The following is a 14,890-nucleotide window of genomic DNA, read 5'->3' as shown; positions in this document are numbered from 1 at the left end:
ACCTTTTTAGTGATTTTGATCTGCCCTTTACCTGCTTTCCAGCAGACTTATTGTCAGTATTGCTCATGGTGAAGGTATTGCTTCCTTTTTCGTATGTGCAGTAGTGTCGTGTCCATGTACACCCTAGAGGCCCTGCAACACAACAGAGGGAGGCAGGACAAAAAAAGAATCACAAACCTTTGGAATGAGTTCTGAATTCTGTAAGATATCAAATGTTGTTCAACCGTGGACGTAGAGTTGTACTGTTCAGTGTTTTCTATCCTGTTCGAGAGTACATCAAAGTGCATCAATTAAACCGACTTATGACCTGTGGTGAAGCAATCAATTCTACGGAGGGGAGAGATTTGTTTATGTTGATTGGTACTGTATAAAGGCCATGCACTTGTCTGTGCAAGGAAGCTGTGAGTCTGCAGGCAGTCAGGTAGGCAGGTGGGCAGGCATGCAAGGCAGGGAGGAAGACAATGAGGAAGACAAGGCAGGGACGCCGATGTGAAGACAAAGTGTATTGTGAGAAAACTCACGTTTCTCCTGAACATAGAGGAAGCCCTCCATGGTCCACTGGCCTGGGGGTTTATAGTCCTCGTCTGCAGACCTGATTCTCTTCATCAGCTTCTCCACTTCCTGCTTGGTGCTCACAAAGTTGTTCCTTGTCTGCATTAGAAACAAATGGAGACATGACTATAGACATGCTTGATAACTCCTTGGGAACACTAATAATATAACCAAATTAAATACCTCCAATACATCCAAAACCTCACTAAAAAATTCAATAGCTTTTGACAGCAGGTCAAACACAGAGCGAGCCAATAGAGGTCAGTGCCATCCCTCTTGCTGTGGCAGTCAGCATAACAGCATGTAGCCTCTAACCCAGAAATGGCAGCACCCACTTGTGTCTGGATACTGGCTGACAGAGTCCTCTTGCATACAGAGTAACTGAGTGGGCCTATTGGAGCCAGTGAACTTGATCAAATCAGGGCCCTGAGGCTATGACTGGCACAGTCACCGGAATGGATGGGCCCTTCAGTTGTCTCTAACAATACAATTACATCAACATTTTTGACATGATCTGCGGAAACAATTGTGTTTCTATTATGGGCTGGAGAGTTGATAACACCAAGTATTAAGAGGAGAGAGGTTATCTTACATTCTGCAGGTTGAACTGAAGCTGCTGCTTGTAGGGCTCAAACTCATGTGCAAGCTCATACCCTTCATGGTAGAAAGTGAACAGGCCCTGCAAGAAGGCCAGAAGCTGCCAGGGAACAAGAACAGGAAGACTGCTCAACCATATACATGGAAACACAGACACAATACCTACAGTACATGCACACACTGCTCATCGTACGACACTCCTGTAATCATCACAATGGTGTACTTAATATGTGTGGGAAGACTAAAGCAGCCTTATCAACATAAAGTCATCACGAAGTGTACTTGTGTGCAGTACAGTTGTGAGGTAAACACAACAGCATTACAGGGGTTAGGCTCAGGCCAACTTGTCATTTCGAGCTTTGATGGACTGGGGGGACAAAAGGAGTTGTTAGAGCTGGTGAGCCTGCACTGGGGGACTCTGAAGCGTCTGCTTGAGGGAAGAGAAAGCCGGTACTGGACGTGGGTGGGCTCTGAAATAATATTTGGGACCTGTCTGATGATTGTTTCATCAAAGACAGCCTGGAGTGTGGCATGCTTCCCGACTCGCATGATTTTCATGGCTCTCCGTCTTAGCCAGGTAACCTGGGCTTTCAACTGTACACTGAGATCACCAATCCAGGTTTAGATGCCATACCGTAGGATGATCTCAAATACGGCATGATAGGAGAGGTGCAACACTATCTGGTTGGCACCAACCAGCCTGACCCTCAGCCTGAGAAGGAAGTATAGCCGCTGTTGGACCTAAGTACAGACATTGTCTATCACTCCATGTCACGTTTATTATCGATATAATTATGTATTTATTCTTCAGTACAGAAAGAATATAGTACACATACTACATTCCAACATGCACTGTATATGTATATCATATAAAAACATTTAAAATTATGTTATTGTGTCTGTATGCACATTTCTGTATATGATTGAACAGTGTCAATGTGTCAACATGAGAACTAGATTCAGGTTTCAGTATTGAATATGGTACACCAGAACAAGCTTAAAAAGGAAATCAGCCAGTTGAGGATTTACAGGGATAAAAGGAAATTGATTTCACTTGCTGTGTAAAAGATAAGAGCTTGACCACTGAGGGGAAAACTTTGAAGGCTTCTTTGTGAGTGAGGGCTTATCTGGTCTGCTGACTGAAGAGTCATGTACGGCTCAGATTGCCGCTCGGCAGTGTTGTCACTTCCTTCCATCCCCGAACACAATTGCTGATGTAATATCTGAGGTGTAGATACATATCGCAATAGTTCACTGTCTGAGTGTGTCCATATTCATCATGGGCAAGTTTAGGCCTTGTCACCCCCCCCCCCCCCCCTACTTAGGGTTTGGAAATTTACATTTTTGGCCCAGGTTCTCAGTGCGCTGCAAGCGATGGAAACAAATGGGGCCCAGGGGTTTTAAAGAGCCGCTTAACTCGCCTCTCACGTTCTCTGCTACTTAATACCTGAGAACTTAATGCCTCCTCTTAATTTCCTAACTAAAGATGAGGGCACTGCCAAACACCCTCCCCATTCCTGGAATGGGGGTTTATGGTGTTTTAGATCAGCCCTTTGTGCATAGTCTTGTTTTATTTGAAAACGACCACTCCACCTTCATAGCAGGTGCTATGGCCTACTGTAAATACTTTGTTGCCTTTCAATACAGATAATGACTTGTGGCCATTCATTATCCCTTCCATAGCCATAAGATTTTCTCCTCAGAGTACGTGGATGTGTACGAGGTTACATTCTCCTATCTACCCTCTTTGGACATCAAACCTGTAGGGGAGGACGTACATGTAGCACACACACAGAGATTCATGGCATGGCCTGAAAATATGGTCTAGGTCTAAGTCAGATGAGAGGAGAGAGAGACAAAGAAGAATTATCGATTTGTATTTATCTCTTAAACCTCAATAAAGAATTAAACAGTTACTTACGGGTTCAACAAATTCAAATTTCTTCTTTTCTTGCACCTCTTGGATTTTGAAAACATACTCAAGAGATGCGTCATAAAAGGCGTGTTTTTCTTTGTCAATCTGTGTGTCAGCCTGGGAATGAACAAACACTAGGTTACTCTGATGACACAGGAAGGCCAAAACCTGTGTATGCACAGTGGACAAGTGGGACAGAGTAAGTTAATGGTTACACAGTCACTTTGGAAACCTATACAAACCATTGCCTGGTAAGGAAATTTGTAACAAATGATGCAAATATTTGTGCTACAGACACCCTGGGTAGTTGTGTGCAGTAGAGTGATTGTCGTACCTCTTGTAGGAATGTCTCCTTCTTTTTAGAGGATAAGGTGAGGTGCTTCTCCAGGATGGAATAGTATTTCTCTGTTTCCTTGTCGAATTTCTTCTTTCCCTCCTAAGACAGGGGATATACAGTTGGGCATCTGTGTTGACTCTGATAAACATGCTATAGATTACCGTAGCCATAACAACATGGCTTGGCATAATGAGCACATGATGACTGTGGTGAAACAGCACGGCCACTAGGTGGGGGTCTAGATTTATTTTGCCGCCAGGCTATTTGTACCAAATAATTTTGGTTTGGCCCATAAATGTATCTCTTTTATTTAGTCTTGGTACATGACCCCAAAACGGTCTGCAGACAAACAAGATGGTCAGTAATAACCTAAATAAACATGTATAATAATAGGTTTATTGGATGGGAAAAGCCTTGTTTTGTGCTTTTGTTTAACAAAGCTGAAATACAAAACAGGTCTTGTAATTGAACAATTGTAACAATCACACTGTTACTAGAATATCAAAGCATTTTCTTGCTTCACTGTGCTTCACCAGTTCTGTCATCATATTCTAAAAACTGAGCTACGGACTCTCGTCAGTGTTGAGCTTACGAGCTGGAAATCGATATTTTATGCCAGATGCCCATTTACTAACCACATGGACTTGGAGTTTGAACATTTCACCTAACAACAGATCCAATTCACAGGCCGTAATGATACTCTGTCCAAGCAGAAAGGATCCGTCTGGCTGAGGGTAGCCAAGCTTGTCCTGATTTAAAACACTGCATGCCTGGACTCTAAACCAGTCTTCACCCACTTATTCTCCTTCTCACTCTACAAACACACACCAAAGGGCCTGTCGAGAGACAGAGGGGAAGGGATATTTAGAGCAAACTGCCACTGTAACCAGACCTTTGTTTGCTTGTTTTTATTCCCATGGCCCTTGAATTAACCCTGGGCCTAATCTGCTACCTACTGATATGACGTAACACAGCATGATGTTTCAGCAGTCCCATCTCGCTTTAAATCATTGGACACAAATTCAAACAGGACCCTCTTACCCCCTACATCACTATTACAATTCCCCACAAAAATCAATATATAATTTCATGTGTTACATTCCTATTTCCGTCTTTCCTGATGTCTGGCCCAAGATGGTATTTTTAGGGGGTTGACAAATCAATGTTGTGTACATCCCCATACTCATCTGGACAGAAAATAAACAGGTATAACACCAAATAAATAAAAAGATAAATAAATATGATATAATGTTGACAGAAAATAAATTTCCCTTTGGGTTTGTACTGTTTTTATTGGAGAGCAAAAGGAGAGTTGACAGTGTCTTTGTGAATGCTGTTGACATGTCATTTGGGAAGAATCCACCCAGAGAAAACCCACGGGAAGCCACACACACTGGGGATTACGTCAAATGAAGAGCTTTAGGTGCAGTCAGAGCCCCTGCCCTTTCAAACAGAGCGGATGTGAGTGTTCCAGAAAACTCCTGGCATGTGTGTACACTTACTGCTTAACACGCTAACAGACATAGGGATAGAGAGAAAGGGAGAGTGAAAAGGCCGGGTACGACTACAGTGAGCTGTGGATAAAGTAATTCAACACTCCCTAGCTTTGTTTAGATCCTGGCAGAATGTGTATTAACTGGTTAAACCATTACATGAACTTCCAGGAGTACGGATGTTTACAGGTCTGTCCTCACTCTGAGGGACATCTTCCCTCTCAGGCTTCTATGGCCATCAAAATCGGGTAGCGACACTTTACAGATCCGACACCCTGGCGATGGTGGTGGCGGGTTGTGTTGGAGAGAAGTTTTGAAGCCTAACGTAGGGTAGCAGGGGACATAGCCATTGATAGACAGACCCTGGAGCCTTTTACAAGTCCCTGACAGAACCTTATGTCATAGCCTTCCAGCTATCCGACCGCCAAGGACAGATGGAGCCAAACTGGGACTGCCAGGCACCTCCCTGTGGTTTCTCCTGCTAGTCAGACTTCCTCATCTGTTTAGTTTGCCTTTATGCATAAACGAGAATCAAATAGCTAAAGGCTACCCTGGTGCTTACTTTGTGAGCACTGAGATACCTTGATGATGAAGTCTCTTGCCAGCATGCTGTCATTATTGTTAGTGTTCTTTGATGGTCGTTTTCTCAGGTGGGTGAGTCTGCTAATTATCCAGGAAGCAGAAAGACTAGTCAGCTGGGAGCCACCGGCAGGTGTTCCCCCTCTCCTTAGGTGCAACCAACTTCTGGAGCAAGGTAAGTGCTCCATACTGTACAACAGACACCAATCCAAGTAAGTCAAACCTAGCAGCCATGTACTGCCTTGGTTTGACACAGGCCCTAACGGCCCTTAAGGCCCTGAATTTAGAGCCTCTAATCACCATGGTAACAGTTGCAAGCAGAGGTGTGGGAAGTGGGCATGGTGGGTGTGGAGCAGATCAACACCGATATCAGACACTATAGCCACATTTTGGTCCAACATGCCGAAATCTCCAAAGGCAGTCTCTGCTTCCTTCTATTACAGACTAGCAGCCATACACGCACACACACACACACAGACACTAAATGTGTGTCTGTGGGAAGGAACATGAAAGCAAGAATTCTGCAACCCATCTCTCTCAGCTCATTAAAACTGTGTCTAATTGGAGCAGGGGTCCAGAATGGCGATTAGACAGCAATAGTAGGGTTATGCTGATGCTCCACCACACACGGGCAGGTCTACTTCCAGAGAGGCAGAAAAGAAAATAGGCTTCTGTCAAGCTAAAGGCTTTCACTTAAAAAGGGGGAAAATACATTATTCCCTTCTGCAGAAGTTAGTAAACATAAAAACAAACAACAGATGCCTTAAATCAAGCCACCCTAATTACATTCAAACTAAATTGACTTAATGTTAACAATCTTTCAGTGGAACACTCTTTCTAAAGATTTGTGTGTATATGTATATATATATATACATATATTATTTTATTGTGTTATTGCGCATGAGGAACAATGGTAGTTGGATGACTTGACTTATTGTCTGAAGCAGCTGTGATAGATAATAACCGTTTATTTTTATTTTTTTAGAGAGGAGCTCATTTCATCAGCGGTCTGGCTAGAGTATAAATGTATAATGAGAGTCCTGATCACTTGAGCCACCATGATCACCGGACCATCATACGGGTTGGGCTGTGTGGGCATGTGTTAACTCTTCACACCCAGGTTGCATAAGACACCCATGGTGCCCCTTATTACAGATGCCTTATAGGAGGGACACACCACATCAGAGCTTTGCAGCCCGCAAGTCAAACCCCTCTGGTGTTTATGTGAGAAAATCTCTTTGGAGCCTGCTTAAATTTCAAGGTCTTGCACAGACACACAAGTGTGCACACACCCACAACACACACGTGCTTGCACAGCTAATGTTGAGTCAGCTCCAGGCAGTTTACCACCCTTGGCTCCAACATACAGTCCTTTAAGCAGTGGCTGTCTGGGTTTAAGCCTGAGGTTGAGTCAGTAAGGTGCAGAGATTGGTGAGTGATGTCCACAGGAGCTTCATGTACTCAAGAACCAAGTACACACAGGTAGACTACAGTAGCTACTATATAAGAGGAAATACCTAACCTAAGCATTCAAAAATTATACTATAAAATGACGTGTATGTATAATGGGGATTTTGATTAATACAATGAAATTACTTAATTTTTGGTTCATGGCCACGTTCTAATAGTACAAAATCTATCCTACAGTATGGTATTTCCTGTGGGAAAAGCAGATACCATTGAAACAACATTTAAAAAATGATTGTTATATTTTAATGTCAGTTTTGTTCAAGATTATAAAATACTAGTACTTCACTCAAAAATAAAAGTATACATAGAAGACCATTTAAAAGCTTTGATTTGGTAAGTCTATAAATGGAATAGAAAGCTTGTTACAGTTCATTTCAGTTCTATATGCTTCAACCAAATGGCACATGACAACACATGACAAGTTTCATTTCTGTATTCAAGTCTTAAGAAAACACACCAGCCTAGTGTTTGCCTTTTAATTTGTAAATGTACGTTACTGCATTTACACGGCTTGTTAAGATTTTTGTGAACCACAAAAGTGTGTGTGAAAAAAGAGTATGCCTGTTTCTTGTATGGGTGTGTGTGTGTGCTTATGTGTACAGTTCATGTTATTGCCATGTGTTTTGGCCTAGGAAGGCAATCCATCAGTGAGTGATCTCACTGGAATAACCAGCTGTATTTCCTAATAAGGTAAGCACTCCCTCGTTTGTTCATCTGATGTCCACCGATATGGCAAGCAGCCACTTGAGGGGTCACACTGCTTTAAGATCCCCCAAGATTCTTGGAATGGTGGAAAGTTGTCCTGGCACTTGTGATCTCTGCCTTTTATCTCACTCTGGTACGACTAATGTTCAGCAAAGGAGTGTGGGCTGGGGATTGGGAAGGGGTGGGGGGCTAGACCATTAGGAGGAAGTGGTTTGAGGAAACAAAATAAAGAGGAAGGGAGTGACAGGGGCCTGGCTTTTAAGAAGCCATTTTATACACAGAAAGCATGGGGCAATAACACTGAGTGCAAAAGGCAGAGAAATGAGTGCTGTTGCCTCACTATGGCTGATAGATGGTTCTGACACTCATACACCTAAGACAGACACGGGCTGGTTAGGAGAGGATTAGTGAGACAAAATGACCCATGTTACTGACCTTATGTGATATTTGCTTTACCTATCAGTGAGGACACAAAACTACATACAGTGCCCTATTTCAATCTCTTTGCAAGCTGGTATTTTCTGCAGAACAGATATAAAAAGTGAGATTCTGACTTTGAGGTTGGAATGTTTCTCACAAGGTTGGGCCTATGTACAGACGGGAGAATCATTCACTGTGAAGAGATGGGTCTGACTCTGAACTGTGGATCTCAGTGGGAGGTGATAGTGAGTTATGTGCATGTGTGTGTGATCTCACAAAGGAGTGACCACAAACAGTCAGCTAGACCTTTCATGCGCCACGGCTTTGGTATGAAATTAAAGCGGGGCTTGAAGCAACGAGACCGCAGTTCAGAATGTGGTCAGCTACTGCTGGAACAAGCCACTGCGGCGGCGGAAAAAGATCTCGGGGAAAAGCAATGCCCAGGCTAGTCTAGTGAAGGCACAGTTCGAGGTGCTCAATGCGTTTGAGCAAAGTGCATTGTTGGCAATTCTTAGTTGATAATGGATGGCATGCTCGAGCTTTTGCGTTCACTTACTTTTGCAGCGCCAATCTGTTCCTTCCGGAATTTTTCCAATGGCGTGATTAAAACATCATCTGCATTCTGTATCTGAAACCCAAAAAAAGTGAAAGAAAACCTTTTGATGATTCTGATTCACTGTCATGCATTCACAGTGTTGGTGGATGTGAGAAATCCATTCGCATATAGTATGCACATTAAAGCTCAAGATCTACTAATAGATAATAATAGAGTTCATAGCACATAGAAATAGTAGACAGTAGGACACAGAATCTGAAACCATCTATAATATAATCAGATGTATCAATATCTTTTAAGCCAGTGACAATGAAAATGTGTTCCTTTGTGGCCCCGGGAGAAATGAACAGAACAGATATGGGATTCGGTCGCCAGCAATAATCCCGCAAATGAGTGAAATTGAATCTTTCATATGTGAGCTGTGAAATACCAGCATTGTCAGACCTGGTTGAAATATGACAGGGGAACAGGGAATGAAAGAGCCGTACAATGCTAGAGTGCGATGCATTTACATTTTTGAAGTATGTCTCTATAGATCAGTGGCTGGCTTCTCCTGGACGAGCTTAGCAGGATGCGTCATGGCCCCAGTGGAGGATCCTCTTATGCAGCCTCACACTCATTCCAGCCAGAAACAGATAACAGGAGATATATAGCATCTATTACAGTATATCCTCCATCCTGGCTGGGTGAGCGCTTCAGAGGCGCCCCATTAAGGTTTTCGGCTGAATTTCCTGTAGAGGCTCTTCCATCGCTTGTGATCAGGTGACATCACACTCTTACAGCTGAGTGGTAGAGGACTGTCAGGAAAGACATGGAACTTGCCCTGATTTAGCGTGTTATTCTGCGCCATGACTGTATGTGATAAACTAGGGATGAAGCTCCGTAATACATCCATAATACCCGCTCTCATTTTAAAGGTGTCTATTCAGATGGACTTTCAGCCTTCCTCGCCCTGCCACCATCCTCCGAGTTATCACTCTCACTTTCTCCCACTATCACTTTGGCTCTTCCCCGCGCCTCTTTCCTGAGAGGACCGCTTCTGTTACGACCCATACATCACAAAGTGTTTTCATTCTCTCAAAACACCCTGCGATCCCCCTCACCCACACCCACACTGGGGCTTAATATACATTTTAAAGCTCCAACTATTTCCAGAAATTCCGCAAGGCAAACTTTAATAAAAACAGCATGATTTCACAGATTACTGTATTTACGCACTATGTAAAATGTGTCATATGCATGAAAAGCTTTCAAAGCTTTCTAACTCACACTCTGCCACAATAAGATTAAACAATAGGATTGTGTGATGCTGAAGAAGCTACAATACCCCTCAGCAATTGAATTACCAGCTACAGGGATGACTGTCAGTGTGCTGGATTGTATGTGTGCTTGCTTTGCTTGTACAAACATCAACATTTCAAAGTTGTTCTTGGATGTATTTAACAATGACTGTAATTCAGAGTGATGTTAATGGGGACTCTGGATTTCAAGTCAGATTCAACACGTCATTAATGATTTAGTTATTGGGTGTTCGTTGGTCATTATCAGAAGTTGTTAATTGACATGATTCATGATTCACATTGAGTTTTTGTCACAGCAAGGCCAGTTGAGTGTGTATGCGTGTATGAGTGTTTGACATAAGGTGTGTTGTTGTTGTGTCTGGTTCCCAGGAGGAAGTGGGTCAGTATGGGATCGTCTGTGATCCATCGAGGTTGATCCAAATGTGACCCGGGGATGGGAATATAGTTAACAATGTCTGTTTTTTATAGATAAAAGCATACAGTATACAATATAATATCAGTAAGTGACATCCATGAACTTGAAACTTGTTGAGACTCATCTACAAGTACTGAAAAGATTTAACTTCAGTGTTATAATATAACAAAAGCATGTTTGCATAATTAAACATGTCTGTGTGTGTGTTTGGGGGGGGGGGGGGTTAACCCCTTTGAATCAGCCTTCTTTGTTTAAATTCTGACCAATAACCATTAGGAATATATATACATTATAAAAACGTATACCCATATACAGATTCAATGAGTGAATACACTAATCATGATAGGTAACATGAAAACTAAATATAAACTCTTGAAGTTTTTTAAATCTCTCAAAACCATTGCAGCAATTCATAAAGTATTAAAAAAAAGCTAGATGGCATAATTAACCTATAAGTTGCCGAGCTGGACAGAAAGACAGAGAGGTGAACCATGCCAGCCATATCTAGGTGTCACTGTAGATAAAAATCACTTCCACCTTCACCATGAGGATATAACAGGGCGTCACATTTCGAGAGGTTAGAAGAAGCACATGATCTGACCTTTGAAAAGAGGCTGTGAGAAACAGCAGTATGTTTCAGTTCTAACCCCACATCACATTCAATGGTGAATATAAAAATTGTGGGAAAGTTGTCACAGAGCTAACAGTGAGCCTTTCATCTAAGATGGCAGTAGCACCTAGATTTGGATTTTGTCCTACCCTGTTGAACACCCACTTATTTATATGAGAGCAAATAACACTCTACTTAGAGGCATCGGTACAGCTTACTGAAAGAGCACTAAAAAAGAAATTTGTCTTGAGAAGATCCCTAATGGTCTTAAAAGGTTTCTGGAACATACAGTCCTAGGTTCGCCTGGAAAGCAACATCATGAGACAGGCGAAATAATTTTTCTGCTGAGCTATTAAAGATTTTAATGTTGATGTTTTATACATTGATGAAGGCATGCTAACTGTACTTTTTAGTGGAATACAGTTGAGAGAAGAAAGAAAATCTGTGTGAAGAGTTATTTTAGCACCTCTGGCGCTCTGGCGACCAGTGCCTTCCCTTAGTCGACAGCAGAGACAGGAAATGCATTATGTTCCCAAACAGCTCTCCCAGCAGCACTGTCTAAATGCCCCCTATGCATTTCAGACACACACACGCAAGCACGCACAGATACACACACACACACACACAAAGCAAGAAAAAGAGCTGCTGTCTCCAGACTGATTATGTGCACCATGAGAGAAAAACTCACAACCTTATAACCAACTTCATTGTGGTGACACATACAGTATTCACAAACTGTCTACTTATACAGTAGCAGGATTCAGTTGGCACACTGTACAGAGACCCCATCACAGCAGTACAAGTGAAACAGCTATGATACATTGAGTCTTAAAACAGAAAAACAGCTCTGTCCGTCTTTCATTAAAAATAACTGGTTTTATCTTGTGGAGCCGGCACACTGTATAACCTGCAGAGACCCGTCTGTTTCTATCTGTGTGTATCTACCTAGCTTGTTTCAAATCACCCTTTTCTAACTCTGTGTATCTACCCAGCTTGTTTCAAATCACCCTGAGGCATCCTTAAGATGTACTTCTTTAACAAGGGATGGTGGTAGTGGAGAGCACAATAAAATACTGTGTGCAGCTGGAAGGCATAGTTAAGTTCTTGCAAGTACTGTACCAGAGATAAAGTAGTTTGAAACAGTATGTATTCCTAAAAACTTGTCATGTGAAATTGCATGAAAAGGCATTCGCTTAAAATCATTTTACAGTACAGTATGTTCAATGCTCACCACACAGCATGTACTGTCTGCTGCAAAACATCATAGAAAACCAAACACTTCTACTTAAGACATGCATACCAAATGTTTATCTGGGCATGCAATTAGGTTACAATGGGCTACATACGAGTCACTTAAAGGATTGGGGTCTTCCGTGTTCAATTTAATGGTTGTCTATGGACTGGAAAATCACTTTCATTAACTGCAGTTGACTTTGGAGCATGGGGTACAGATCACAAAGGTCTGATACAAGAGATGTATGCAAATCCTCTTCAGGGTCTCATTAAACAAGCTCTCAAAAATGTTGGGAACAAAGGCCTCCTTTCACTGCTGCTGTTTTGTCACAGTCGATAGGACATTCCTTCATTCACAGACCAGCACACAAGGTGCCCACACACTGACCTTACTGTACTGTCACATGGTAAACAGTAGCAGCATGAGCTCTTAAGATTCTCGTTTAGTAGTCAAAATAGCAAAAGGGGGTTCACAACACAGATTATTTGATTTGTTTCTAGATGACAAACAAAACAAACACAATGATTAAGGTCACATATAAATAAATAAAAACGGGGATGAATAGACAACTGAAACGTACAAAAGAGAAAGTGGTTTATCAAATTTGCAAAGAGTTCCAATCTCACAATTGATTCGGCACCTCAAACTTCTGAACAAAAACAAAGCGTGTTGATAAGCTACAAAAAGGAGGCATAATTTAATCAGCAATGTGGCGCAAGGAGATTTGCATGAGGCTAAATCTAAAAAGGAACACCTGATGATGGCTTCTCTCTGAAAGCTTATCAACAACAGAACACAGGAAAAGGAAATCCATTTTCCACCCAAGCCACAAAAGGCCCTCCCAAAGGGATTTGATCATCACTGCAAAAGCCACAACATCAGGGCAGTGCCCTTCCACTCCGAAATGCCATCCAAACTCAGCAGCGCTGAACCATCTCAAACCATGCAGAACTAGAGTCTCTTTCACTCTCACTCTCTCCCCTTTCTTTCTGCTGACGTGAGCTAACAGCAGGGGAATTATACCAGGCTACTCTTTAAAAGGGGGAATTTGATAAGTCTTCTCCTAGAATAACACACTTGGGTAGCTGGCAAGCCAATCACAGAGTGCACAGGCACAAAGATTCCAGACTTGGCTTCCTGCCAAACCAAAAGACAATAAAACTCTTCATGCTTGACAGAGCAGGCCGACATACTCTGTGCTACCAGTGAGACCTTATCCTGAGCAATGGTGGCACCTTAAAATACACGTTAGTTAATAGCTCACCCTGGGAAGTAGACTTTTGAGACGCATGATTGTACTCTCTACTAGGATAGTGTCTGTGAATTTGCTTTCTTATCAGTCGTTGTCTTTCTATTTTTGGTCCAAGATTCAGTCCAGATGTGAAATCAGGAGTTAGGGGGGATGGGGTAGGTTTCAGGAACTGCTGCTTGAAGCTCAGACTTGAATGACGTTCATTATTTAACAAACTAGTTTCATAGTCCTTGGCTCTGACCACATCTGTTCATAGTAATCAATTACAAACTCTACTCAAGCTGATTCCCATCTGGCGCACTCTGTGCTTTAACAATAGAATGGTTTTAAAGTCCTACATCACATATTTCATAATGATCGTTGCATTAAAGATACAGAAGAGTCCTAATGATGAAACACTGTACATATTTCAATGAGCATGTTAGGAATTGAGTTATATGGGCCAACTGCACTTTAATTATGTATCCTAGAGAATAGAACATCCTGGTCATTTGCAGTTCTCTGCCTGTTTCACTCCTAACAGATGCAAAAATCATGAGACTCAGGAGAAAAAAAGAATGCTGATCCACCTCACGATGGAAAACATTTATAGAATGCTTCATCACATTATCCTGTTAGTTACAGGTTGATGACGAGGAGCTGTGAAGCCTCAGCAATAGAATACTTCAAAGCTGAAACTCATTTTTAGGATTTCTATTTTCAGATGTCTTGACCTACGCCCATGCAGGCTTTGCATCCAAAGTATGCCCTAGTATGTGGGCAATAATAATAAATACAAACTTTTTTTTGGGAGGGGGATATTTTCTTAAAGCTTTCCCTTTAAATTCCAGGGAATCAGTAGTAATAAATGAAGCAGTACAACTACAGGGATTAGCGGTCAAATCGCCCATCTTCAAATGTGGGTAAAGCATATATCTAACATCAAACAGCAGGGAAAAAAATTGTGCAAATGTGATCTAATAAGCTTCCCACTCTTCATTACAGTGCACTGATTTACCAGGCAACTAAAATCCTAAATGTTCTGCGGAACGTACAGTAGTTTCTTTGTACTCTATATGCTTACATCTAGAACACATAAAGAAAATTTAATGGGCTCTGGCTTGTTATCATTCAGTACAAGGGGCGACAGTGAACACTGTTCTGAAATGCTTTGTGTTCCATTGTTCCATGTAAGGAAATGTACCTGGTCACACCAATTACTACCACACAAATCCTTTAGTTATCACATGGATTATCTTTTCAAAATATCTACCTTACAGTTTTTGGAATTATGCTTTTATCTAGTAAATCTGGATCTTTTGTGACGAGGAGTGGAAGGTAGAAAATTTTACCCACTCTACAGTATATAACTTACTACATTACATGCAAGTCCCATGTTTTAGAGGAGCTCTGCTCAAGCAGACATGGAAAGACCGCATTAACCTCAAAGTCTCAAAACCTATCCTCTCCAGCCC

The 14,890-nt window shown here is 41.9% G+C and overlaps 1 protein-coding gene across 4 annotated transcripts in view; it reads right to left on the bottom strand.

The window, feature by feature from the left end:
* Positions 1-14,890, bottom strand: part of LOC134028805 (rho GTPase-activating protein 42) — a 37,310-nt gene that overhangs the window by 9,803 nt on the left and 12,617 nt on the right. For all 4 annotated transcript variants that reach the window (XM_062472628.1, XM_062472629.1, XM_062472630.1 and 1 more), the window contains exons 4-9: positions 8,625-8,696; positions 3,399-3,500; positions 3,071-3,181; positions 1,145-1,249; positions 522-651; positions 32-132 (exon numbers count right to left, since the gene is read on the bottom strand). In XM_062472628.1, coding sequence (XP_062328612.1) covers positions 32-132; positions 522-651; positions 1,145-1,249; positions 3,071-3,181; positions 3,399-3,500; positions 8,625-8,696 — 621 coding nt within the window. The remainder of the gene's footprint in view (positions 1-31; positions 133-521; positions 652-1,144; positions 1,250-3,070; positions 3,182-3,398; positions 3,501-8,624; positions 8,697-14,890) is intronic.

The sequence above is a fragment of the Osmerus eperlanus genome, chromosome 11, assembly GCF_963692335.1.
Source record: "Osmerus eperlanus chromosome 11, fOsmEpe2.1, whole genome shotgun sequence".
Lineage (NCBI taxonomy): Eukaryota > Metazoa > Chordata > Actinopteri > Osmeriformes > Osmeridae > Osmerus > Osmerus eperlanus.
The sequence above is the reverse complement of the archived record's forward strand: the minus strand, read 5'-3'. Positions and strand labels throughout refer to the sequence as shown.